The 25,887-nt window shown below is 57.3% G+C and overlaps 2 protein-coding genes across 4 annotated transcripts in view; both read left to right on the top strand.

Annotated features, from left to right (window-relative positions):
- Positions 1 to 17,624, top strand: part of TNFRSF1B (TNF receptor superfamily member 1B) — a 31,347-nt gene extending 13,723 nt beyond the window's left edge. The window contains exons 2-10 of the mRNA XM_070404107.1: positions 4,256 to 4,355; positions 4,946 to 5,074; positions 5,531 to 5,680; positions 6,150 to 6,243; positions 6,654 to 6,892; positions 7,631 to 7,708; positions 8,275 to 8,306; positions 12,759 to 12,966; positions 15,755 to 17,624. Coding sequence (XP_070260208.1) covers positions 4,256 to 4,355; positions 4,946 to 5,074; positions 5,531 to 5,680; positions 6,150 to 6,243; positions 6,654 to 6,892; positions 7,631 to 7,708; positions 8,275 to 8,306; positions 12,759 to 12,966; positions 15,755 to 16,035 — 1,311 coding nt within the window. The 3' untranslated portion in view covers positions 16,036 to 17,624. The remainder of the gene's footprint in view (positions 1 to 4,255; positions 4,356 to 4,945; positions 5,075 to 5,530; positions 5,681 to 6,149; positions 6,244 to 6,653; positions 6,893 to 7,630; positions 7,709 to 8,274; positions 8,307 to 12,758; positions 12,967 to 15,754) is intronic.
- A 6,344-nt stretch (positions 17,625 to 23,968) lies between these two features.
- VPS13D (vacuolar protein sorting 13 homolog D) overlaps positions 23,969 to 25,887 on the top strand; it is a 222,375-nt gene continuing 220,456 nt past the window's right edge. For all 3 annotated transcript variants that reach the window (XM_070404108.1, XM_070404109.1, XM_070404110.1), the window contains exon 1: positions 23,969 to 24,055. The gene's annotated coding sequence lies outside the window, so the exon portion shown is untranslated. The remainder of the gene's footprint in view (positions 24,056 to 25,887) is intronic.

The following is a 25,887-nucleotide window of genomic DNA, read 5'->3' on the forward strand; positions in this document are numbered from 1 at the left end:
TGCTAGCCGAGGATGGGCCCCCACAGGAGCCCAGTGACTGGCAGTTCTGGGAAGAGCTGGGTCTTGGGTGCTGAGTGTCCCTGCCTGCTGGTTCTGTGGTTTTGGGGGGTCTCCTGGGAACCTAGGACAGAGCTAAGGTCAGAGGCTGTTGGCCTAAGACGGAGAGGAATTCCCTGCATTGGTGTGTGTGTGTGTGTGTGTGTGTGTGTGTGTGTGTGTGTATGCGCGCGTGCGCGCACGCCTGGGCGAGAGAGCATGTGTGTCCATGGGAGCCAGTGCCCCAGTGTCTGCTTGTCAGAGAAGTAGATGGCGGGGGCTGGTGGCATTGCAATGACTCAGGGACGAAGGCGGAGGGTGGATCCCAGAGCTGCCTCCTTCAGCTGTCCTGAGGACGGGACCAAAGATTTCTCCAGTGGGAACAGAGCAAGAGTCACATCCCAGTCCCACCTCCCCCTTCCTCCCTGGATGAACTCAGACAAGTGATCTGGCCTCGGCCTCCCTGAGCTGTGAAGTCGGCACACGCCCACCGACTTCTGGGGGCGGGAGCGGGATTCTGTATAGCGCCTGCAACCTTACCTGGCACACTGGGAGGCGCTTAACAGATGGCCCATTGTTTTCCTCCCTCCTGGAAGGGCCACCACTCAGTGCAGGTGACTCCCGCCCTAGGAGGACAGAGGCCCATGTTAAAGAGGGGAAATGGGCCACAGACCTGATGCGAGGCAGCTCTGAGGCCTTTGGTGGGTGAGGGGTGGGCCCTGACGGCCTCATGTGCACATCCTGCTCAGCCTCCACCAACCCTGGGATGGCCCCGAGCCTTGGGGAGACCAGGGGGTGGCTTTGCTTCTTTCTATCTCCATTTCCTCATCTGTGAGATGGGCACAATCAGACCTGTCTCACAAATTGGAAGTTAGATGGTCCTTCCTTTCTTCCTTCCTTCCTACCCTCCTTTCATCTGTCATCCTTTCATAGATCATTCCCTGTCAACCAATCTATCTATGTATCTATCATCTATCTATCATCTGTCTGTCTATCTATCTATCTATCTATCCATCTATCATCTATCTATCTATGTATCCATCTATTATCTTTCTATCTATGTATCCATCTATTATCTATCTATCTATCTACCTATCTATCTATCATCTATGTATCTATCATCTATCTATCTATCCATCATCTATCTATCTATGTATCCATCTATTATCTATCTATCTATGTATCTATATATCTATCAATCATCTATCTATCATCTATCTTCTCCAATCCGCCACCCCCACTGGGCACCCATTGCCCACCTGTTACATGGGTGGTTAACGCTCATCAGTGATTGCCAAGCTTCCTCCTGGGCCCTGTATTTTGAAAGCTTGGATCTGCTAAACATGCTGAGCGAATCAACTACTATCCACTTAGTTCCTCATTTTAAAATGTCAATCAGCACTCCCCTGTGGGTGGGTGATGCCTGGCTCTGAGCCTCCCAAACACCAGCCAAAGAAACTGGAAGCTTCCATTGCCCTGCGTTTCCCAGAGGCTCTCTCCACGTTCCGGGTACCTCCAGGGACCCCCGCCCGTGTGGCCCCTGCGGTGACCTGGCTCCGAGGCTGTGTCGCCTCTGCTCTGGGGCCTGCAGTGCTGGGAGTGACCTTTTGTCCCACTCGGCCAGGGGCTTTCTGTTCCTCATTGTTTAGCCATGACAGGGCTGTGGGTTGGTTTTTTTTTTTCTTTTTCTGTCCAAGAGGATAAACAGGCCTAGAAATTGCTCAAGAGAGGACCCACCCGCTTCACACAGAGCAGCGGGAGGAAGTGTGGGGAAGGGCAGTGAGAGCAAGATTCGGACAGGACTGGACCCTGAGGGGAGGCTGCTGGGCAGTGGCTGGAGGCCGGCCGCCTGCCTTTGCCCAGGAACCCTTGGCCTGTGGGTGGAGAGAGAGCCCAAACTTGACCAAGGCAGGCCCTTTCCCATCAGGCTCTCTGGGCCTGACAGGAAATCCTCCTCCAGCCGGGCAGCCCCCCCTGGGCTGCATGCCGGGAGCCCCTTTGGTCCTGTGGTTCTCTGGCCCCACAAGAATGAGGGGCTCCCCTAGTTACTGCCTGGGTGCTTGTGGGGATGCAGGGTCCATGAGACCCTTGGGGTCACCCTGCCTGGCCCCTGCCCGCCTGGGGCATGCTCTGAGGGCCGGGCACAGCCGCTTCCCTGGGGGAAGCTCCGCACAGCAGCGGCCTGCAGGGAAGGCCATGTTGGGGGGCATGGGGGACAGTCAGGCCCTCCGCTTCAGTGCATAGGGAGCTGCAGAGGTATGCTCTCTGGTTGCGCGCCCCCCCCCACCCCCCCACATCTTTGATCACCGGGTCTCCTCCGTGTGCCCCTCCCCCAGGTCGTCTTGCTGCCTCTGGGTGTCAGCTAACAGGTGTGTTGGGCAGAGGAGCGTCAGAATCACCTGGGAGGTTCTCTTTTTCTTTTTTCACAGCTTCCTGGGCCCACCCTTGAGCCTCTTGTGCCCTGTTTGTTGGGCGGGAGTCGGCATGAGGCCAGGGGCTTGGGATGCTGGCAGTGAGCCCCGCCCCAGCTGTGTGGAGCCCGATATGGGGCCTTGCTTTCCCCTCATTCAGGTGCCTGGCAGCCTGCCCCAGGGCCGGGCGGAGGGAAGGACTGGGATGGAGTGTGTATGTGTGTGCATGCATGTGCATATGTGTGCAGCCATGGCATGGGAGCTTACAGTCCAGATGGGAATGGAAGTTATCTTTTAGACTCTGTGTTCTGCAGAATGGTTCCACATCCCTTGCCAGCGCCTCTCCCACCCTCACCAGAGCTGACTACCTGGGGTGAGGACCTGGGCCTGGGCTGAGCGGGGGAAAGGACTTCACCTGGCAGCGTGGTGGGTGCTCCCATGTTGGGGCTCCATGTCCTGGTGCAGGCTCAGATCCCTCTGGGAAATGACATTGGAGTGAAGCCTGCTGCTTGGATTAGTAAGCCCTGGGTGGTAGCAGCGTCACCCCCAACCTGCAGCCTCAGAGGGCGTCCGTTTAGTGGGGACAGGCCTGTGTGCCAGGACCCTGAGGGAGGAAGGTCAGGACTCGGGGTGCTAGTGATTACTCAGGGTGGGGTGTGGGCAGGGAAGCCTTGAGGCAGAGGCTGCTGTCAGAAGGGAGAGTGGATTTTGTCAGGGGAAGCAAGAGGCTGTTCCAGGCGGAGGTGACAGCTCAGGCAGGAGCGTGGTAGGGGAGGAGCTGCAGATTGCGGGGCAGCTGGAAACCCTGGCCCCCGGGTCGGGGGTTGTCCAGGAGCCAGGACGGGTTGGGACTGCCAGTCGGGCCGGCCGAGCAAGGAAGGAGCTGGGTTTCCGTTCTCAATGCAGAGGCCAGCCGAGGGCCCAGCTGCAGCGGGATGGGCGGGGAGCGGCAGCCGTCCACCTGGAGGCCGGGTCACTCTCAGGCAGCACCATGGCAGCTGGGGGGTGGGCGCTCTAGGGGGTCTGCCTAGAGCACCTGCAGCACGTAGACCCACCCCTGGCAACCTGTCAGTGCTCGGGAAATGGTAGCCATTGTTACTGTCATCCACAAATGCTCATCTGCTGAGCGCCAGCTCTGCCGGGGGCTGCGTGCTGGAAGCTGAGGGTCCAGAGTCGGTGAGGCCATCACTCCTGCCCTGTGTATTGCAGATGTGTGTGTGTGTGTGTGTGTGTGCACGCATGTGCACATGCACCCATGCAAAATGGGAGAAGTAGGTACCCCATTTCAGCACAATGAGATGATTGTTTGGAGGGGCTGCATCCAGCGTTCAGAGAGAGCCCAGAGGAGGAGGAACCTGAATCAGCCTGGGGGAGTCAGGGAGGGCTTCCCAGAGGAGGCAGTAGTTGGTTGGAAGGACAAAGGGGCGATTCCCAGGTGTGGGAAGGAGGGAGAGGGAGGCATCCTAGGCTGAGGGCCACATTGTGCTGAGCGCTGTGGGTCTCCGTGACTGAGGCCAATGCCTTTGGGGCACTGCCCTGTGTAGGGGTGGGGCCAGCCTCACCCTCCGGCCAGCTGGCTCAGTGTCTCCACCTGCAGACATGGGTGTGCCACACTGAGGGGGGAAGAGGGGAGGTGAAAGGAGGCAGGGACTCTCCCTTCTACTTTCCCCTCGCCCCCCACCCAAAGGGAGAAGTCAGGCCCTCCGTCCATCCATCGGTGAGCCCCAGAAGGGGCTTGTGGGACACAGGATGGGGATCTGGGTGTCGGGCGTGGCCAAGCTGATGGCTGTCCTTCTTCCCCCTTCCAGGCGGTGTTCACCCCCTACGCCCCGGAGGACGGAAGCTCATGCCAGCGGAGAGAATACTATGACGAGAGGGCCCAGATGTGCTGCAGCATGTGTCCTCCTGGTGAGGGACCACCCTGGAGCCCTGGCCCTCAGACTGGCCCGGTTCCTGGGGGCTGGTGCCTGGGAGGGAGTGTGTGTGTGAGGGTGGAGCGGGCAGGGTCATAGCTCTCAATTCTTCCTGAACTCCTTCTAGTTCCGTGAATCAGCCTTATGGTCCCTCTTGCTTCTGGGGCCTTGCATATGCTGTTCCCTCTTCCCAACTCCTTTTCCCTGGAAACGCCCTACTTATCTGTTAGACCTCAGCTTAGATGGCCCCAGGTGGAGAATTTTAGCCAAATATAAAGAAGAAAGGGGCCAGCAAACCAGTTCTCACTAAAGTGTGACTGACTAATGGACAGGCGGTTTTGATGGTGGAATGCCAGGCTTCTGGAAGGAGCAGAGGGGAGGATATTTTATGATCAGTGGGGGTTCAGAGATGGAGTGGCAGCTGGTACTTGCTGGATGTGAGATGAGTCGATGGAGGAGTTGGAACCCCATCAAAGAGCCTTCGCAGCTCCACTACAGATCGCTGGGGTTCTGGGGAACAGGGGATGAGCTCAGGGTCCGGGCAGCAGCCAACTCCCCTGAGACCACTGGCCCTGGCTTTCTCAGGCTACCACGTCCAGTCTTCCTGCACCAAGACCTCAGACACTGTGTGTGCCCCCTGCGAGGACAGCATGTACACCGAGCTCTGGAACTGGGTGCCCGAGTGCCTGAGCTGTAGCTCCCGCTGCAGCTCTGGTGAGTAGCCCCAGAGCGAGGGGTGGGCCCCAGCATCCTCCCCTGGGCACCTGCCCTCCAGCCCCTTTGGCTGAAAGCTGATGTGGGTTACCCCAGACCTGCTGCTCCATGCCCCGGTTCATGAGGTTGCGTGGGCACAGTTCTTTACTATGTACCCGGAGCATGTTCATCCTGTCTTACTGAATCCCCTTCAGTGCCCCATGGGGCGGGCCGGCCAAGAGCCGCGGCGGGAGAACTGTGCCCGCTGTAGCGTTGAGGGAGTTGTGTCTTGCTTGTGCCGTGGAGCGGAAGGAGACTGCAGGCCATGGAACTCCGTGGGGAGGGGCGGGACCCATCGCCTGTTGGAGAGCAGAGCTGTCTGTGGGTGGTGGGCTGGCTGGGAGGGCATTGTGGCATGGCTGTGAGCAGGGCCAGTGGAGGCAGGAATGACCCTGGTCCACCCTCTCGCCCCTCCAGAACTGGTAGAAGCTCAAGCCTGTACCCGGCAGCAGAACCGCGTGTGCGCCTGCAGGCCCGGCTGGTACTGCGTGCTGAAGAGCCAGCACAGGTGCCAGGTGTGCGCACCGCTGCGGAAGTGCCCCCCTGGCTTCGGTGTGGTCACACCAGGTACGGAGTCGGGCAGCTGGCCTTGGGGTCCCCCTTGGGTCTCTCCTTCACGGGCATCAGCTCCTCAGCTCAGCCTGGGAACATTGTCAGTGGTGGCCTGCTATCCAGTAGGTGCCTGATTAGGTACCTACTGTGTGCTAGGCCCTGGGGATCCAGAGACAGATCAGATTAAGCCCTAAGCTGCTGGAAAATCAGGTGGTGCCCCAGGAAGGTGAACCCATGTGACCCCGGAGACCAGGAAGTCACCAGAATTGGTTAAAGAACAAACTCCCTAGCTGTGTGTTTGTGGGCGCGCATGTGCGTGCATGGTGTGTGTGTGTGTGTGTGTGTGTGTGTGTGTGTGTGTTTTCGGAGGTAGAGGTGCAGACAGTTCTACGGGTCCTGTGACTTCCCCTAGGGCTTCAGTGCCAAAGCCTCCCTGTCCCACGGAGCATCTGAGTTGGTGACAGGTCCCAATTTTTCCTTGAAGGAACCCCAACATCGAATGTGGTGTGTGCTGCCTGTGCCCCAGGGACCTTCTCAGACACGGCGTCATCCACAGACACTTGCAGGCCCCATCGGTTGTGAGTGTCTGAGCCCCTTGGTTCTGGGGGAGCAGGGAGGGGCTGCCCCGGGTGATGGAGGGTCTAGAACACACAGTGGTGGTGTCATGGTGCCTGAAACCCCCACTCGCGCCCTTGGGTTGCCGAGGCCTGTTCAGTGCCAGGACGGGTTCATCTAATGGTGGGCGGGTCCCAGGACAGCAAGGCAAACACTAGCCTTGCCCTGGAAGTCAAGACTGAGTGGGGAGCATGGGGATAGGGGGGCGGGTGAGGCGAGGAAGGGGTGGTCCTAAAAGATGGTAGGCACGTCCTCACTCCCTCATCCATGCTGCTGGGACCCTTGCCCTCTGAGCTGTCTCCCACAAGGGAGCCCAGCCACCCCGAGCCGTCCTGTCCTCTGCTGCCCCCTGACCAAGCGCCTCCTCTCCCAGCTGTGAGTCGACGGCCATCCCTGGCAATGCAAGCATGGACGCGGTCTGCACGCCTGTGCTCCCCTCCCTGCGTGTGACCACAAGCGTAGCCCTCAAGCCCCAGGCAGCGTCCACAAAATCCCCACCCATGGAGCCCACTCCAGGACCCAGCACAGCTGCCAGCATGTCTGCCCTGCTCCCCGTGGTCCCAAGTGCCCCGGCCGAAGGGCTCAGCACCGGGAACATCTCTCTTCCAGTTGGTAAGTCCCAAGAGGGCCCATTCATCCTTCCTCCCTCCCGCCTCAGACTCACCGAGAGCCCGCTGTGGGCTGGATGCGCGCCGTCCCGGGAGGCAGGTGGCAGTGAGACTTGTCTCCTCCCAGGACCTGGTCCTGTCACTGAGAGACCCCAAGTCGAGAGAGGCAGGCTTAGCTTTTTTTAAAATTTTAAATATATATTTTTATTGATTTCAGAGAAGAAGGGAGAGGGAGAGAGAAAAACATCAATGGTGAGAGAGAATCATGATTGGCTGCCTCCTGCATGCCCCCCACTGGGGATCGAGCCCGCAACCTAGGAATGTGCCCTCCCCGGGAATTGAACTATGACCTCCTGGTTCATAGGTCGATGCTCAATCACTGAGCCATGCCGGCCAGGCTGGGCTCAGCTTTTATCTCAAAGGGGAGGTGGTCTCCTGGTTGTTGGTTCTGATGAACCATCGGGCTGTGAAGATAGTGGGCTGAGCCACATCATCTCATGGGCTGTCCATCTGGGGGTAGGGACGACACCAGGCTTGAACGGTCAAGCTGGTGGCCCTCAAGCTTGTCTGGCACACAGTTTTTGGTTTGTTGGTGTTGTAATTGAATGCCGGACCTCTGGCCTGGGCTTGCCCCTCACCTGGGACAGCCCCAGCCATCTTTGGTCACCGACGGACCTGCCAGGCCCCTGGTAGAAGTCGGTGTGCTTTCTGCAGCTGGTTTGAGCTTCTCCTTTCCTTCCAGGACTCATTGTGGGTGTGACAGCCTTGGGACTGCTAATGATAGGGCTGCTGAACTGTGTCATCCTGGCCCAGAAGAAAAGTAAGATTCCGTTCCTTTTCCCTGGATCCATTTGTTCAGGAAGCTGGGTGCCTACTGTGAGTCAGGGCCTGGGCATAGCCCGAGGGCTCAGACAGAGCTGGGTACCGTAGACTCTGTAGGAGCTTAGAGCCTGGGAGAGGGCACTTCTGCTAACTTAGCTACTGAAAGGCAAGGCTCCATGAGAGCGTCCCAGGGGGAGAAGTCCAGGATTCTTGTGGGGCATTCTGGGGGGAGTCAGGCCTCGGGGGCAGGTGGGGTTTGAGCTGGGTAAGATTTCAATGGGGGGCTGTGTGCAGGAAGGGCATGCTCAGCAGAGGACAGGCGTGAGCCAAGGTGCGGAGTTTGGGGGGAAAGCAGTTGGGGGGATAGAAGGGAATGGAGTAGTGCAGAGCCAGCTGGAGGGCTGGGGGTGGATCTTCGTGTGCCTTGTCTGGTAGATAATTATTTCCCCCTCGGCTGGGTCTACTCCCACCGGTTCTGCTTGGGCCCCACGCTGCCCTCCTAGTTAGAACAGCCGTGGCCCGAGGAAGTCACTGTCCCTGACTTGTCCCCTCTCCCCTTTGCAGAGAAACCCTTCTGCCTGCCTGGAGACGCCAAGGTGAGTGCCCCTCCCCTGCTCTCCTTCCAGGAAGCAGTGGGTTCTGTAGGTGGGTCTGTCCAGGGCCAGCTGGTGTGCAGAGCCCTGGGAGGTGGAGGAAAGGCCAGCCAGGGCTGATCAAGGAGACTGAGTGTGAGATGCCACGGCAAGGAGCAGGGCTAGTGGTGTCCGTGGCAAGCATGTGGTCATGGACCTGTGGTGTGACCTTGGGCAGCCGGGAAATGGCTTGTGGCTCCGTTTCCTCACCCTTAAACGGGGACAGTGATGCTCAGGGGCTGTACCATCCACTCAGCTGGCAACAGTTCTCAGCATCTCTGTGGTGCTTACAAAGCACTTCCTCAAAGAGCAGTGGTTTTCAAACTGAGTGCCAAGGTACCCTGGTGTTCCACGGAGGGGCCTGGGGGTCATCTATGGGATTGAGATGGTGGCTAGAGGGCTGGGTTCTGGGTCCCCCTTCTTCAACCAAAGCAGCTCACCTTAGATCTTTTTTATAAAGTAGCGTCTGTGACCAGTTCTCCATCAGGAGGGCATTTGGCCACAAGTAACGGAAAACATAAGGGTTACTTAAAGCAAGAGGGCTTTATGTTTCTCACATGCTAAGAGGTCGAGGGGTCGATGGCTGCTGGAATAGTTCAACTGCATCCTTTGAGAGGCGGTAGGACCCCGGGCTCTGCCATCTTTAGTGTGTTGGCTTTTGTTCTGTTGCTTGTGGCTTCATGTCATGAGAAGGTGATCACCACTTCCTGTGACCTCAGGTTTGAGGTAGGCAGAAGAGGGGGTCATGGCCCGCCATGGTGCCTTTTATCAGGAAATCAGCCCTCTCCCAAAAGCCCTGGGTAGACGTCTCCTTTTGTCTCATTGGCCTGAATGGTGTCACGTGACCACTCCTAGCTGCAAAGGAGTCCGGGAAATTGGGCTCTTTGCTTTCCCAGCCTCGATGGTGGAGGAAGACAAGGGAGAGGGCTCGGGAATGGGTGTGGGGTGAGCCAGTACACAGTGGCTGCTGCACTCCCGAATCTGGTAGGCAGGGCAGGGTTTATACCTGCTTCTACAGACGAGGAAAGAGCTCCCTCTAGGTCCCCCGTCCTGCTGGGCAGGGTTCCTCAGCCTCGGCGCCATCACCCTGTCCTTGGTGGCTGTCCTGTGCTTTGCGGGCTGCTCAGCAGTAGCGCTGGCCTCTCCCCGGGGATGGCAGCAGCCCTGCCTCCAAGGAGTGACAATCAAAGATGTCTCCAGACATTGCTAACGCCCCCCGGAGGGCAGAGCCACCCCCAGCTGGGAACCACTGTGCTAGGGAGCAGCTCAGCCCCGGGCAGCCCAGTGCCAGAGGCTTACACAGGACTTGGGACTTGGTAGGGACCAGCGACTGATTTCAGGTCCCGATTTTGTGGACAAGCAAAGAGGAAGTGACTTGCCCAAGGCCACACGGCACCGTGTCTCTGGACTCCCGGCTCTGCAGCGTTCCAGCAGACGGGAGCACTGGTTTGGGAGTTTGGACATTTTTCTCATCCCCCCCCGGGTGCGAATGCCACTCCTTCCTCTTTCTGGCTTCCATTCGGTGACACTGGCGGCCGCCGAGGGGTGGCACAGAGGGCACGTGTGCCCTCCGGGCTCCTCCCCAGCACCCAGCTGTCACGTCTTCTCTCCTTCCTGGCCAAGTGTTTCCCAACACCCAGTGCAGTGAGCTGTCCCAGGTGTGACCCTGCAGCAGCCTCACTTCCCCTTTCCCTACACAGAGTTCTGCGTTCACTGGGTGTGAGCAACGCAGCTACTATTTTGGAGAGCTGTTGTGTATAGGGCGGGTGCTGGTAACGGGCCCTCCGGGCAGGGCAAAAACCCCGAACCCCTGATTTGCGGTGTTAGCTCATTTCTGTGCCATAAACACTCCCACTGTCCCATTTCAAGCTGCCCAGTGTGGCCCTGGAAGGACTGACGCACAGGTCTGAGCTGGCCCTGCGCTCGGCTCCTGAGCCCGTGTGCCAGCCTCGGTGCCTGAGCTGCGGCTCTGGCTGCAGTGAGGTGCCCAGTACAGTCACCCCCTTTCCCAGATGAGGAAACCGAGATTCAGGGAGGTTCTGTTCCCCGTATAAGGTCAGGCTGCTAGGGAAGGGACAGAGCCCAGGTTGGAAACTCCGTCTGAATCTGCAGGTTTGGCCGGGCCAGGCATTCAGGGCTGCTCCAAGCCCCCTGAACCCCCCCAGGCCTGCCCTCAGAGGCTGGTCACCTCCCCAGATGCCTGCCCTTCAGTCCCCAGGCTCCCACTCCCTCGCTTTGCCTGTGCCCACCCTGTTCCTCGGCTGCTGGCTGTGGTCCCTGCTATGAGGCTGCCTGGTCGCGCCCCAGGTCTAGTCTGCTGGGGCGGAGAGTGCATGACTCAGCTCCTCCCCGTCCCTCCTGCTGCGGAAGGAACCCCAATGCCTGGCAGGGCAGCGGCTTCCCCTCTTTTGGGAAAGGTCAGCGTACCCTCATAGGTGAGCTCACCCACAGTCACCCCCACGGACACACTCGCGCACCGCTCACATTTAATAGCGAGAGTGGACATTTATGAGGTGCTGAACGTATGCCAGGCACAGTCTGAGCGTTATTTATTCCCACAGCCGTGCTGCGACACAGGCGGTAAGATGATTGCTCCAGTTTTACGGCCCAGGAAACTTGGGTCCAGAGCTACTAGGTAACTTTCCCAAGATCACACAGCTCATGCGTGGCCTGGGACACAAACCTAGGCCTCTCTTCACCACCCCCAGCCGACGTGGACACATGTCCCCCATAGACATGTATGTGTGTACACTTCACATTCCTTCACACCTGTACACGCGGGTGTGTGAACCTCATGGACGCACACTCGCACATGCAGACAGACATGGACCCTCGTCCGGAGGACCTAGTGGTGGCTCTGCCAGGGTCTCTGCATCCAGGCAGGACTGGGCTGGGAGGGGCTGGGAGGTGAGGAGGAGCTGGCTGGCTGGGGTCCTGGTTTTTTGCGTGAACTTCCTCAGCACCCCGCCCCTTTCTGGGGTCCCAGCCCAAGGAGCAGCACTCAGGATTTTTCTGCCCCACTCAGGGCCTGTCTGAACTTTGCAACTTGTGGCCTTGGGGGAGGGAGGCAGCTGTGACCTTTGGGGGTTTCTGTTCTGCTGGGCCTTGGCCACCGGCAGAGGAATGTGAAAGCCCCTTCTCTGGGGGGTTGTGAGGAATGACATTTGGATGTGCCTCCTCTCCCTCCCGCCCGCCTGTCCCAGTTCAGGGCAGGGCTAGGAGTGGGCAAGTTCAGCATGAACTAGAAATCTAGAAGTTCCCTCCTTCCCTTGAAAACTGGGGGAGGGGGGAGCCAGGGAGTCAGGACACAGTGGCAAGTCACCAGCTTGGGGACACTGTTCTGGGCTGGTCCTGCCCCTCCCATGGACCAGCTGTGTGATTCAGAGCAGGGGACACACCCTCTCTGGGCCTCCATGGCCTCCCGGGCCTGCTTTAGAAGGATCCTTCTTGTAAGAGGCTGTGAGCTGGCCTCGGGATATTGAGGGCTCCTCAGGGCTCAGGTGCTGAGGGGCCACAGCCAATGTGGGTGGGGCTGGGGGCCAGGGCTGCAGGGTTGGCCAGTCCCGGGAGGGATGAGGTATTCTGCCTCTGCTCAGAGCACACCTGGAATCTTGGCTCCTTCTAGAGCAAGGCCTTGGGGTCTCAGTGTTCCCTGGGGAGGGGGTCTACCATGCCTGTGGCCCCCACCCCACAGCAAACGCTCACCCTCTGACCCTCAACTCTCTCTACCGCGCTAAGATATACCTCGCCAACCCTTCACTCGCCTCAGTCCTCATTTTACCCTCATCCTTGGCAGTGGGTGAAAGTGTGGCCCCTGACTTAACAAACCCTTGTATGGAACTTACTATGTAACAGCCGCTGTTTTGAGCACTTCACCATTTACTCAGCCATTTAGTCTTCACAATAACCCTAGGAGATGGGCTGTTATTCTCCCTTTATACAAGTAGATGAAAAATGGAGGCACAGAGAGGCTAAGTAACTTTATCAGGGTCACACAGCTAGTGAGTGATGAAGTCATGATTTGCACGCATGCGTCTGGCTCCAGAATCCATGCTCTTGGCTGCTGGGCCGGGCCACCCTGTGCTGAGGGGGGTGGCCTTGGGAGAGTCACTCTCCTTCTCTGGGCCTCCACCCTGCCCCGCCTCTCAGGGGAGAACGATTTGGAGAACAGGGCCCTCTGAGCCCTGCCCGACGAGGGCTCACACTCCAGCAGGGCAGGCAGGTGCTAATCTCAGAAACCATAGAGGGCGCACGTCCCCAAAGCACCTTGTGTGGAAAGAACATGCGCGGTGGGCAGAAGCAAGTAAACTTCAGGGCTTGTGACACGGGGCGCAGATGGTGGTGAGGAGGAGGAAGGAGGAAGGAGGGGAGCTGGCTGGAGGCCTGACCGCTGTCCCTCCTCCCTTCCCCACCCAGACTCACCTGCCTGCTGATAAGGCCCAGGTAGCTCCTGGCTCCGAGCAGCAGCACCTGCTGACCACGGCGCCCAGCTCCAGCAGCAGCTCCCTGGAGAGCGCAGCCAGTGCTTCGCACAGGGGGACGCCCACCAGGAACCAGCCACAGGCGCCGGGGAGGGACCAGCCCGCTGGGTCTGGGGAGGCCCGTGCAGGCTCCGGGAGCTCAGGTAAGTGGCCCCGGCTTCATCCCCTCTTCGTGATTCTTCCTGCTTTCTAACTGAGCCCTTCCTCCTGGGCCCCAGCTTCCAGCAGGGCCTGAGAAGCCCTGCACAATAGCTGTGGGTTGCCCCCCAGTGCAACACGCAGCCACCAGGCTCTTTGGGTTCTCTGAACCCCCCAGTTCCCTCCCACCTTTGCCCATGTGGGTTCTTTCACCAGGAACACCCTTCCTTCTAGACAGCCCTAACTTGTCCTTCGAGTCTGATATCCAGGCAGGGTATAGAATACCCTATATAATAAAAGCCTAATATGCTAAGTGTCCAGTCATCCAGTTGTCCGTTCAATCAAGGCATAATATGCTAATGATATGCTAAGGCTGCTCAACTGCTCGCTATGATGTGCACTGACCACCAGGTGGCAGAGTCGACTGGTCAACCAGTTGCTATGATGTGCACTCACCACCAGGGGGCAGACGCTCCAACTGGTAGGTTAGCTTGCTGCTGGGGTCCGGCCATGCCCTGGAGCCCTCCCGTAGTCCTTCCCTGGCTGGCCAACCTCCTGTGTCCTCCCCGGCCCCGATTGTGCACCAGTGGGGTCCCTCGGCCTAGCCTGCACCCTCTTGCAATCTGGGACCGCTCAGGGGATGTCAGAGCCAGTTTCAGCCCAATCCCACAGACCAGGCCGAGGGACCCCACTGGTGCACCAATTTGTGCACCGGGCCTCTAGTCTAATATAAAGTAGTAGTACATGTTTTTTTATTTTTAGGGGATATTTATTAAAGCTGGGGAGAGTGAAACAAGGAAGGACCTAGGATAACTGGAGAGGGACTGTTTGGGGAAATGAGCCCAGGTGAGTTGCTTTGGCTCACTAAGAGGTCAGAGAAAGGGGGCCTTGTGCTGCCCATTGGGGCGGCACAGGCGTGCTCCTGGGAGGTAGAGTGTCAGTATTACATATTAATGTTACAGTATTACATTATTATATAATATCATTGTTTTATAATTCTGTAATATAATATTAATATTGATTATATTGTATAGTCAAGGAAACTGAGGCCCAGAGAGTTTAAACAGCTGTTCAAGGACACACAGCTCGTAAAGAGAGAGCTGGGCATCCCCCCTGGGCTTGGGGGCGGGAAGCTACATGAATAGGGGATGCCTCCAGGGCTCCCCTGTGTGGCTTGTTGCCAGTCCCTTTGGGCCTGAGGCCCCAGGACTGGGTGTGGGTTCTGGAGGAGCATTTTGCCTGGATTTGGTCTGTGACAGGGATCACAGTGCTCACGTGGAGGGCGCCCCTGCAGGGGCCCCCAGGAAGCCTGGAGCTTCCTTGGGTGTGTTTGTAGTCAAGTCTGTGGCCTGCGTCTCTCCCGCTCCCCCACAGAAAAGCAGCGTACGTGGCCATTTCTAGATGCCCCCCCAGATGGTGCCTTGGGCATCTGAGGCGGCTCCTTAACCCCACTGAGCCTCAGCTTCTTCACCTAGAGATGAGCCATGGCACCTCCTTGGCAGGGCTGCCACCCCTTCCCTACCTGTCACCCCACTCAGGTTGCTTCCTCCTCGGGCTGCCCACATCAGCAAGGCACCCTGCTTCTGCTTCTCCTCATGGCCTGCCCTTCTCATGTGATGTCAGTGCCCCCACCCCAGCCTCAGAGCTCCCGGGGGACCATTGGGTCAGTGCCCAGAACACAGCAGGTGGCCCTAAACGTTTGTTGAATGAATGAATGAACTGCAAATGTAAACTGTTGGTCTTCATCCAACTTTTGGATTCACCTTTCTGATCCTTAGCGATACCTCTTCCACAGCCAGCCTGGCGTGGGTTCCTCCTTGCCCCACTATGTGGACCCCTGACCATGTCTGCCCACCCCTTCCACCCTCTGTTCCTTCTCTGTTCGCTCTCCTCTTGCCTCTCTGGCCTCTGCGATCCCCTTCTGTCCCTCCCACCCACACACCCAGCACCTCTCGCCACTGTGGGTTAGGTAAACCCCCGCACTGCGCCATTGTGGTCCCCTGTCCGCCCCCACCGTGTCTCGTTCACAGTGTGCAAAGGCCATGGTGACTTAGGGTGACATTTGGGTGCCGTGCAGACTCAGGGTGGAAATTTCCTTCTGGCCCCGTGAGTTCAGCCCTCCCTTGCCCTGGCCTATTTGGGGTTGTCCTGAGAGAGTGGAGCTCACCAGCTCTGACCTCATCTCGGAGCCCCTGGAGTTGGGGGAGCTGGGCTGGGGGAGGACTGGAGAACAGCCAGCCCGTCCTCCCTGCCTCTGGGCACCACACCCGTTTGCGCTGAGCGGGTCCCCACTGTCCCAGCAGCAGCTGTCACTTTTTGAGAGGCTCTTGTGCCTCCAGCCCCTTATATTCATCTCCCGGCCTATCCGTCATTCTGTCCCACGCTGACCAGTTAGGAAACTCAGATGCCCGCAGGGGGTGGGCGGAAGGCGGGGTAAACCTGTGCCCGGAAGCCCTCCCTGCCAGCTGTGTTCAGGGATGTGGGCCCTCCATGGCCAGATCTCCCACATCTGGCTCCCGAGGGAAGCCATGAATCAGATTTTAAAAACGTTATTTTTAATTTTTAATGGAACCAAAGTTTATTGGGAGAAGCCATTCTTGGAAAAGGTGCAATTTTTATTTTATTTTTAATTCCTGAATTTTAAATGTTGGCAGCCAATTCTCTTAGAAAACATGACCACCAACGGGCCCAATGCTTTCTCCCACATGTCGTAACGGGCCTTTGGGCAGGGGACAGGCCATGATGGCCTCCCCACTGCAAGACCCCGGCTGACCACCCTCTCCTCTTCTGCAGAGTCCTCCCCAGGTGGCCACGGGACCCATGTCAATGTCACCTGCATCGTGAACGTTTGCAGCAGCTCTGACCACAGCTCGCGGTGCTCCTCCCAGGCCGGCTCCACGACGGGGAACGCGGACCCCAGCCCCTCCGGCTCCCCGAAGGACGAGCACGTCCCCTTCTCCAAGGAGGAGTGCCATGTTCGGTCCCCGCACGGGGCCCCCGAGACTCTGCTGCAGAGCCTGGAGGAGAAGCCCCTGAACCTGGGCGTGCCTGACGCCGGCATGAAGCCCAGTTAACCAGGCCGGCAGGGGCCGAGTCGCCGCTGAGTGGGCTGGCCTCGGGGTCTCCCTGGCCCCCACGCCCAGCACTCTGGCTCCTTCTAGGCCATGTTCCTTTAGTGGCCTCCACAGCCTGGCAGGCAGGGAGGAGGCAGGGAGAGTCAGAGAACCCCTCCGGACATGGGCATCCTTCTCCCGAGGCTAGCTGGACGTGCTGGGCAGCCCCGCGGGTTCGGGTCCCTGCTGCTCTGAGCTGTCCCCTCGCTGGGCCTGTGGCCCTGGCTTCTGAAACCCTTGTTTCATCCCTGGGCTCTGGCTCCCCGGGAGGTTCCAGCGTCCAGAGAGGCCATGGGGGAGGAGGGCGCTGTGGGAGTCATCCATGGAGAAGGGGCAGCCAGTCAGCCTGGATGCTGGGCCTGCAGGGTGGTCCCAGAGGGGGAGGGGCTGTCATCAGCCAGATGGTTCTGTGCAGGGTGGGGTCCCCTGGGTTAGCTAAGGACCCTTGGGAAGCACCACCTCAAATCCTTTCCTGCTGGTTCCGCCTCCTGTTTGTGGTGTGAAAATTGGACCCCCAGAGGCCCAGCAGGCAGCCCGGGCAAGAAGGCAAACCTCTAACAGGAAATCTAATTTCAATATGTGGCAGTTTAAAAACTCACCAAAAAAAACGTAAGCACCATGCAAACAAGCCAGCAGCACAACAAAGCCCAAGTCTCAGCGTGTGCCTTCGCTGCCTTTGACCTTCACTCCCCCTTACCCAGAGCGCCAGCCCTGCCGCCCTCCTTCCTGCGCTGTCTGGTGTGGGCTCCTGGGCCACACCTTGTATCAGGGAATTTCAGGACCTGGAGACCCAGCTCCTGCAGCCATCTCTCTCCTTCTACCTCAGCCTGGATCTTCCTTTTTGGATTCCCAAGGGGTGCTCCTGTTTCCCCCAACCTCCTCCCGCCGTTCCTGGACTCCCAGGCCCCAGGGGAGCCGCGGGGCCACTTTAGTACTGTGCCTGTCGCCATCCCAGGTGGATGTGAGATGCTGAGAGCCAGTCTGTGTGTGTGTGTGTGTTGTGTGCTGTGGGTCCGTGAAGCAGCCGAAGCCAACAGTTTTGCCAGGGCATTCTTACTTGTTAAAGAGCCTGCCCACTCCCCCCAAACACACTTGTTCACTCCCTGCAGAGGGTGGAAGGAACGGGGCCGGGGCTCCTGGAGAAGCCATTTGAGTCTGTGGTACTTGGATCTTTGTTGAAAAAGACTTGAACTTTGCAGCTGAGCTTTAAGAGGGTCGGAGAGTCCAGCCATTACCTTGGAGACACGAGAGGCTTCCCACCGTGGATTCAAGATGTGCTTACAGACTACCTGGACCCGCCCCGGTCTCTGCCCACGTTGGACCCGGCGTGGTTATGGAGCAGGTCTGCCCCCTGGTGGACAGTTCCGGGAGGCCCTCCAGCCGCCTTTCCATCCATCCCTCCAGCAGAGCCAGGAAGCCATGAATTAAAAAGAGACTCTTTCTGGATGTAGCCTCGGTTCCCCGGCTTGTGTGGATCCCAAGGCCATGAGAGTTTGCACTGTCTGCTGGTCAGCCTTCCTGCTTATAAATAAACCTGTTTGTTTTACACGTGACTGCCTCCTGCCTTCTCAGGGTCCTGCCTCCTTCTCTGGTTCCTCCATTTCGGTCCTTGTGAAGGGACGAGTATTCCTGCGCTTGTGGTTAGGGCAGGCACTGCCTTAGGTGCTGGGATGCAGCAGCTACTGGGAGAGGCCTGCAGAAGGGAAGGAGGAGCCGACACTTGCGGGTGGGGGGGAGGTGGAGGGGCGCGGGCGCAGCGAGAGGGAAGGGGAGCTGCCAGGACCAGAGGACTTCCTGCTAGGAGGGCAACGGGAAAGGGATTCACTGAGGAGCTGCAACCAGTGGGGAGATGCCGCCAGATCTGTGATTTGCAAAGACACAGGGGCGGGGGTGGGGGGCCGGGCGGAGGGAGGCCCTCTGGCCTCTACCAGGAGGTGGGGTGGCCCCTTTGGCTACATTGAGCGCTGGCGAGGGAGGGCAGAGTGAGAGCGGCGGTGTACGGGTGGTTCTGCACACACCCCTAGTTCCTCTGCCCGCCCAGCTCTGTAGCCCGAGGCTGCCCCCTGCAGGCCACACGCACCGCTCCACCCTCAGCCTTCCAGCAGGGTTTGCCTGCGGGAAGGCACCGACAGGAGACTGGGGGTGGGAGGGGAGCGAGGCCCGCTGTATGTCCACCTCCCCACACCCCTCCCAGCGGTCTCTACGTGTGACCACCCTCTGCTGCGCTCTCTGCTGCCCTCACTCCCTCTCCTGCCCCAACAGCCCCTGGTCCGGCTTCCCCCTCTATAGGCTGGGGTAGTAACAGGCGATTCAGTGCGAGGGGACGTCACCAAATGTGGTTTTCTCTCCACACACCAAGCAATCCAATCCCCACACTATCTACCTCAGTGATGGCGAACCTTTTGAGCTCGGAGTGTCGGCATTTTGAAAAACCCTAACTTAACTCTGGTGCCGTGTCACATATAGAAATTTTTTGATATTTGCAACCATAGTAAAACAAAGACTTATACTTTTGATATTTATTTTATATATTTAAATGCCATTTAACAAAGAAAAATCAACCAAAAAAATGAGTTCATAGGTTCGGCACCACTGATCTACCTGGAGGTGAAACCAGACAACCAGGGGGTCCGGGCTGCCTGTCGCTACTTGAGCAAATTAGGCAGAGACAGCATTGAATCATATATGAGCGTTTATTTCAAGACTGCCGGCAGCGTGGGGGAGCAGCAGGTCACCCACAAACATCTGCTCTGCAACCCCCGTAAGCCAGCTGCTGATATAGGGCAGGACGAGCATTACGTGGGGAAGTAGAACTCACAGGCATGGGCTGGGGTGGGACTCCACTGTTTGGGCAACAAGGTTGTTAATCTTTCCATGATATTAGATATTAGGCAGTTCTTTGAATGAGAACCGACCGTCTTCCAAGGTTGACTACAAGATCCAAGGTTGACTGCCAGGACCCAGGTTGACTCCCTGGGGGCGTACAACGCCCAGCCAGGTCAGAATGTCCCTTCTTTAATCAGAACGAGGCAGTCGCGGTTAATAGAGCATGATTAATATTTCTTATAACTATGGCTCATCTCCACTATTCTGTTTTTGCCCCTAACAGAGATGGTGTCAGACCCCACAGGCTGGGGGCTCAGCCCCGCAGGGCTGTCCTCACTTCAGGGGCCACTCACCGGTCCCGGGGGCACCTGTGCTCCTGCCCCATCATCTAGAACTCACAGGCTCCAGGACCCCCTTCTTGGGCTTCATCAATTTGCTAGATCGGCTCCCAGAACTCAGGAAAACAGGTTACTCACTCGATTACGAGTTATTACCAGAGTCAGGAACAGCCAGAGAGAAGAGATAGTGGGCAAGGTTTCTGTGGGAAGAGACGGGGGGGAGGGGGGGGGTTCATGTTCTCTCCAGTGCACCACCCTCCCAGCACCTCCACGGAGTCAGTAACCTGGGAGCTCTCATCCTTTTGGGGTTTTTTGAGGCGTCATTACATAGGCATGATTGATTAAATCATTGGCCATTGGTGATTGGTTCCAACTCCAGCTGCTCTCTCTAACCGAGAGGTAGGGGGGTGGTTGGCTGAAAGTTCCAACCTTTAATCATGTGGTTGGTTTCCTTGGCAACCAGTCCCCATCCTTAAGGGCTTCCGAAAGTCACCCAGTAACATAAACTCCGTTGTGATGGAAAGGGCTTTGATGGGAATAACAGACACTGGTCTCCCCGCGGTGGCTCTGGCGCTGTTCCAGAATATGAGGACGCAGAACAAATAGTGGGCCCTGGCTGGTTAGAGCGTCAGCCCGAGGACTGAAGGGTTCCAGGTGTGATTCCATGTCAAGGGCATGTACCTCGGTTGCAGGCCCCATCCCAGGGCGAGTGCGCGGAGCCAACCAATCTCTCCGTCTTCCCTCCTCCCTCCACTCTCTCTAAAAATCAATGGGAAAAAAAGAATACCCTCGGGCGAGGATTAACCAAAAAAAAAAAAAAAGAACAAATATTAGAACAAAATATCAGTGATAAGACACTCCCAGTGAAGTGACCGTACGTATGCAGGCATACCTCGGAGCTGTTGCGGGGTTGCTTCCAGACCACTGCAATAAAGCGGGTCGTCATATTTTTTGCTGGTGGAGGGTCTTTGACTTCAATTGATAAAAAATGCAACATCCAGAAGCACAAGGAAGAGGAGCGCAGTGGGACGAGGTGTGCCTGCATCAACCACACTGCCACAGGGCGTCAGTTCGAAGCAACGGAAGACAGCCACTTGTCTGTTGGGGTGCCCAGTCAAATGGGCCCGCTGAGCCCCTCCTGCCGCTTTCTTTCCTGTAACCATCCAGGAGCAAGCGATGTCTCTCAGGCAGGGCCAGCTGGGGTGGGGAGGGAGCAACGTGATTATTCCTCTTTACCTAGTTTCCATTCACTCATTGTCGCGATGGAGCAGAGTAGTGGATGGACTAGCAGAGCAGTCAGGCATCCTGGGTTCTCACATCTCACCTGCCCAGGGCTGAACCCTGGCTCTACCACTTCCTGTCTGTGTGAGCTCAGGCAGGTTAATGAACATCTCTGTGCCTCATTCTCCTTATCAGTAAAAATGGGGTTAAAATAGCACCTCCCTCAGGGTAAGGAACCACATGAATTACTGCTTGTAAAATGCTTGGAACTTTGCCTGGCATATAGCAAGTGCTCAGTAAATATTAGTTGCTATTTGTGTGTGTGTGTGTGTCTGTGTGTGTGTGTGTGTGCTGGGGGTGCAACAGAGTTCAGGACAGACCAGGTCGCTGCTGAAGCTGACTCGCTAGGAGGGGCTATGAAAAGAAATACCTGTAGGCTAAGCCAGGGGGGTGGTCAGTGCTAAGAAGGAAAATAAAGCAACATAAGGGGACAGAGAAGGGTGGAGGGGCTGTTAGTTTGCAAGGTGAGTGGATGAAGGCTTTTCTGAGGAGCTGGCCTCTGAGCGGCCTTGGGGAAGGGAGGGCTGGCCACCCTTGGGACCTGGGGGTAGGACAGAAGTGAGGTTGGGGAGGGTGGCTTCAGAAGCCACGGGAAGGATGGCGGGACGGTTTCATTTTCAGCATGATGGGCGGAGTCCCAGCCAGGGAGTGTGAGAAGCTCTGCAGCTTTGCCAGTCTGAGTTGGGAAATTGAACTTCAGTTACTTTATCTGCATAATTGCCCTGAGAGATAGGGAAGTACCCATTATCCCTGCTTTGCAGAGGAGGAATCGCATGGGAGGGCTGGCTGGGCTTGACACTTATCGAAGGAGTCAAGTAGGATGAGCAATCTGGTTACTATGGGAGACTCTTGATAACCAGCTCCACAGAATTTCACAAGCAAGTCCAAGGGGACTCCTCTTTTATTTTAAATTAATTATTTTTATTGGCTTCAGAGAGGAAGGGAGAGGGAAAGAGAGAGGTAGAAACATCAACGATGAGAGTAAATCATTGATCGGCTGCCTCCTATACGCTTCCTACTGGGGATCGAGCCACAACCCGGGCATGTGCCCTGACCGGGAATTGAACCGTGACCTCCTGGTTCATAGGCCGAAGCTCAATCACTGAGCCATGCCAGTCCGGCTTGAGGAATAATTTACAGAAAAAAAACAATTTACCAATATTAAGTGAACACTTCAAGGAATTTTGAGAATGGCGGACAGCCTTGTGACCACAAAAATCCAGATCTGGACCAGGTCCATCACTCCGAAAGTTCCCTCTTGGCCCTCGCTCGTCAATCCCCTCCCACCACCTCTGGCCATTGGCCACCACTGATGTGCTGGTGCCATTCTAGTTTGGTGTCTTCTGGAATGTCATAGAAATGGAATCATTACAGTATATCATTTTTTGTGGTCGGCCCCCCCCCCCCAAAGCTAATACTTTTGAGGTTCCTCCAAGCTGATGCTTGTATCAGTACTTTGCTCCTTTTCATTGCTGAGCAGTATTCCACGGTGTGGGTAAATTGCTATCTGTTTATGCTTTCTCCTGTTGATGGGTATTTTGATTATTTCCAATTTTGGGCTATTATGAATAAAGCTGCTATGAACACCTGTGTATAAGTCTGTGTATGCACGTGCTTTCATTTCTCTTGGTTAAATACCTGGTGTGGGATTGCCGCACGGTAAATGTATGTTTAGATTGATAAGAAACTCAGGGCACAGGCATTTTAAGTAATATTGGTTGAATGAATGGTGCCCCAGCACCTGAATTAAAAAAAAAGTTTTTATTGATTTCAGAGAGAGGAAGGGAGAGGGAGAGAGAGAGATAGAAACATCAATGCTGAGAGAGAATCATCGATCGGCTGCATCGCTCGGTTGTGCCCCCTACTGGGGATCGAGTGCACAACCCAGGCATGTGCCCTGACTGGGAATAGAACAGTGACCTCCTGGTTCATGGGTCGATGCTCAACCACTGAGCCATGCGGCTGGGCCTGCACCTGCATTTTAAATAAACTCTTCCGGAACAGCCAGGTGTTGGCTCCTTTCCTTCTGCTTTTCATCTGTGGAGTCCAGGGATTTTACACCCAAACCTCAGCCCTTGAGGGGACCCAGTGTTGAGGTTCTGACAGGTGGATTCCACTTCAGAGGAATGACTCAGCCCATGAGCTTAGCATTATGATGGCTGGTAATTATTTGGTAAATATACTATTGCCACCTTGCCGTCCTGTGTCCTGCATTTTCTGACTTTTTATGAGCCTGTAGGATTCTTCCTGTTCTTCTGGGGACGATGCAAAATGAAGTGTCCATTTGTTCATTCATTCATTCATAGAAACGTTTGCGAAAAGAAAATCTCTGCTTTCAGGGAACGTTCAGGATGGGGAAGGATGCCATGTATAAGCAAATAAATAAGGTAATCTCAGGGAGCATTACATTCTGCGAAGAAATACAATAGGGTAGTAGATGAGGGGAACTTGAGGTAGGGCAGCAGGGAAATCCTCTTGGAGTGGGAACTTTAAAAAAAATGTATTTTTATTGATTTCAGAGAAGAAGGGAGAGGGAGAGAGAGATAGAAACATCAACGATGAGAGAGAATCATCGCTGCCTCCTGCACACCCCTTACAAGGGATTGAACCTGCAACCAGGCATGTGCCCTTGACCAGAATCAAACCCGGGACCCTTTAGTCCGCAGCTCTATCCACTGAGCCAAACTGGCTGGGGCGGAGTGGGAACATTTGAAGCAAGAGGAGTCAGCTTTCTAGCTGCTCTGTAGCCATATAAGTCTATTGAGCACTTGAAATGTGGCTAGTTAGAACTCAGGTGTGATTTAAGTGTAAAATACACGCTCGATTTCAAAGCTAACTATAGTATCTCATTACTATTTTCTTCTGTTAGCTACAGGTTGAGATAATATATTCAGGACATACTGGATTAAATAAAGTACATTATTAATTTCACTTTCCTTTTTCTTTTTAAAAATTGTGCCAACTCAGTACATTTAAAATCACCACGTGGTTTGCATTATCTTTCTGTTGGGCAGCAGTGGTCCAGGGAGAAAGCACCCTAAGTGGTGAGAATGGCAAAGGAAAGGTCCTGAGGCATGTGCCCTGGATGGATGCTGTGGCAGAGCGGGCCAGGGAGAGAGGGGCAGAAATAGGAATGGGCCACAGCCAATAGGATCTTGGTGTCAACTCAAGTGAAGAATGGGTTTTAAGTCTAATGGGGAAGCCGTCTGAGGCAGGGAAGCGGCGTGGTCTGAATTCTGAGGCTGCTAAGCAGAGATCTGCCTGGGTGGGTGAGATGGTAGAAGGGAGAATCCTGAGTTTCCATAGGGTCTGCAGCCAGATTCACTTGGGGCCCCGCGCTGCGCTGCAGGAGCGGCCGCTCCCGCCAGGGGGCGCCGCCTCGATGACTCGGCGCTCGGCTGCCCAGGCGCCGGCGCGCCGGCCGCTCGATTGGTCGGGTCTGGGCGGGCCGGAGCGCCGCTTCAGCGCCATTGAGGAGCGGCGGGGAGGAAGCAGCGCGCAGTGGCGAGCTGGGGCGGGCGCCGGGACCCCGACAGGTACGGGCCGAGGCGGGGAGGCGCCGGGCTGAGCGGGGACCGCGGGGCGGGCGTGGGCTGGCGGCCGGCCGCTCCGGCTTCGCTACCGACCTGGGGGTCGGGGTCCGCCCGCGGGGAGCGCGGCGCCTGGAGCCGGGACCCGGCGTCCGGCCCTCCGACCGTCGGAAACCCTCCGGGAGCCCTGGAGCCTCCGACGGCGCGGAGCTGCCGCCCTCGCGGGGACCCCCGCGTCCGCGTCCCCGCAGGCACCGGGGTGGCCTGAGCCTCCTGGGACCCCGGCGTCCGGGTGCTGGGGAGTCCGAGCCCCCGCCGGACCCGGCACCCTCTCCAGGGTCCCCGCACCTGCCACCCCGGGATTGGGGCGGTGCCACCCCGCCTCCTCTCCCCTGACCCTCGGCCTCCGTGCGGGACCCCCGTGTGCGAGCCCCTCCATCTGACACCCAAGAATGGGGCGCCAGTCCGTTCTCCGGAGGGCCCTGACCACCCCCCTCGCCAGCCTTCCGGGGCCCCGCTCTGCTGGGGGACCTCGGCCTTCAACCTGCCAGCGCACCTCGCCTCCCGGGGTCACGCCCTGGTTGAGCCCCTCCTCCCAGACATGGGGTCCCCGGCGCCGGGCCCTCCGGGCTTCCTCTGGGAGGTGGGGGTCCCTGCCCCGGAGAGCAGCGCGTAGGGTCGTGAGAGCCGAGGGGGCGGCCGGAGGGCTGCGGGAGCCTCCCCGTGTGGACCCCGGGCCCGGCCTCCGCCCCCTGCCGCCCCCTGTCCCCGAGCTCCCCGGGGGCGGGTTGCACCGAGCCCGGGAGCCTCTGGGTGGGGCGCCGGGGTCCAGCCGCCAGCCCTTCCTGCCCCGGCTCCGGCCGCCCCTCGAGGGAGTGGCCTGGCTCAAGGTCACTGCCGGGCTCCTCGTCCGCCCGTGGGCGCAGCGCGGATCCCCCGGTGTCACCTGCCCCGCAGGCGAGGGGAGGCCTGCCGCCGGGGGTTCGCGCTCGGCTCGCAGCTGCCTAGACTCCGTGACGGACCTGAGTGTAAACACTCGGGGTGGTGGCCGGGCTGGCGGCCCTGCCGACACCGGACTCCTGCCGGGAATGCGCCGAGTGGCCGCCAGCCCGGCCTGGATGCTTAGCCGAGCCGATCGTGCGTCCTGGCCTGGGGCGCGGTGTCCCGACGGGGCATTGACAGTGCGTCTTGCCCCATCTTTTAATCCGCGCTGTGCATTCCTCCACCTCCAGGGTGGACACGGGGGGGAGGGGGGGATCTTGTGTACCCACCCACCGCGGTGTCCGTTTACCGGGAGAGCGTGTGTCGTTGGTACTTGGGAGAGAGTTTGTTGGCAGGTAGGGCAGACGTCGGTGGGAGGAACTCCAAAAATAAAGACTACTCCGACCCTGGCGCGTTGCCCAAGTGTGTTGGGAGTCGGCACAAATCAGGCGAGGTTAGCCAGGTTCGCGTTTTGTTTTCACAGATTTGCTTGTTTGAAGGTAAAATAAAGAAATGTTTCTTTTACTCAGACTGCTACACGCGTCTTATTTTAAAAGCATGTCCTCGGGTGAGGATTTAAAAAAAACACAAAAACAACCACTTTAGAAAACGTGCTCTTTAAGTAAATGCATCCGGCAATCTTGAGCAGATTCCCAGTTTTACACAAAATGTAGCTTTAAAAAGAAGTCTCTGGAAAGAAATGAGGACTTCAGCAAACGCTATTTATTTGCTTATTAATGTGTACTGTCCTTGTTGACAAAGGGAAGTTAGTCTTGCTTGGAAGCAGACGATGTTGACAGGTCTTCCCTGGAGTTAACTCTTCCAGGGCCTTGTTTTGGGGCCGCGCTGGGTGTGGC

This window comes from Myotis yumanensis, unplaced genomic scaffold, assembly GCF_028538775.1.
Source record: "Myotis yumanensis isolate MYYU_CA2020_CCGP unplaced genomic scaffold, mMyoYum1.0.hap1 SCAF_2, whole genome shotgun sequence".
Lineage (NCBI taxonomy): Eukaryota > Metazoa > Chordata > Mammalia > Chiroptera > Vespertilionidae > Myotis > Myotis yumanensis.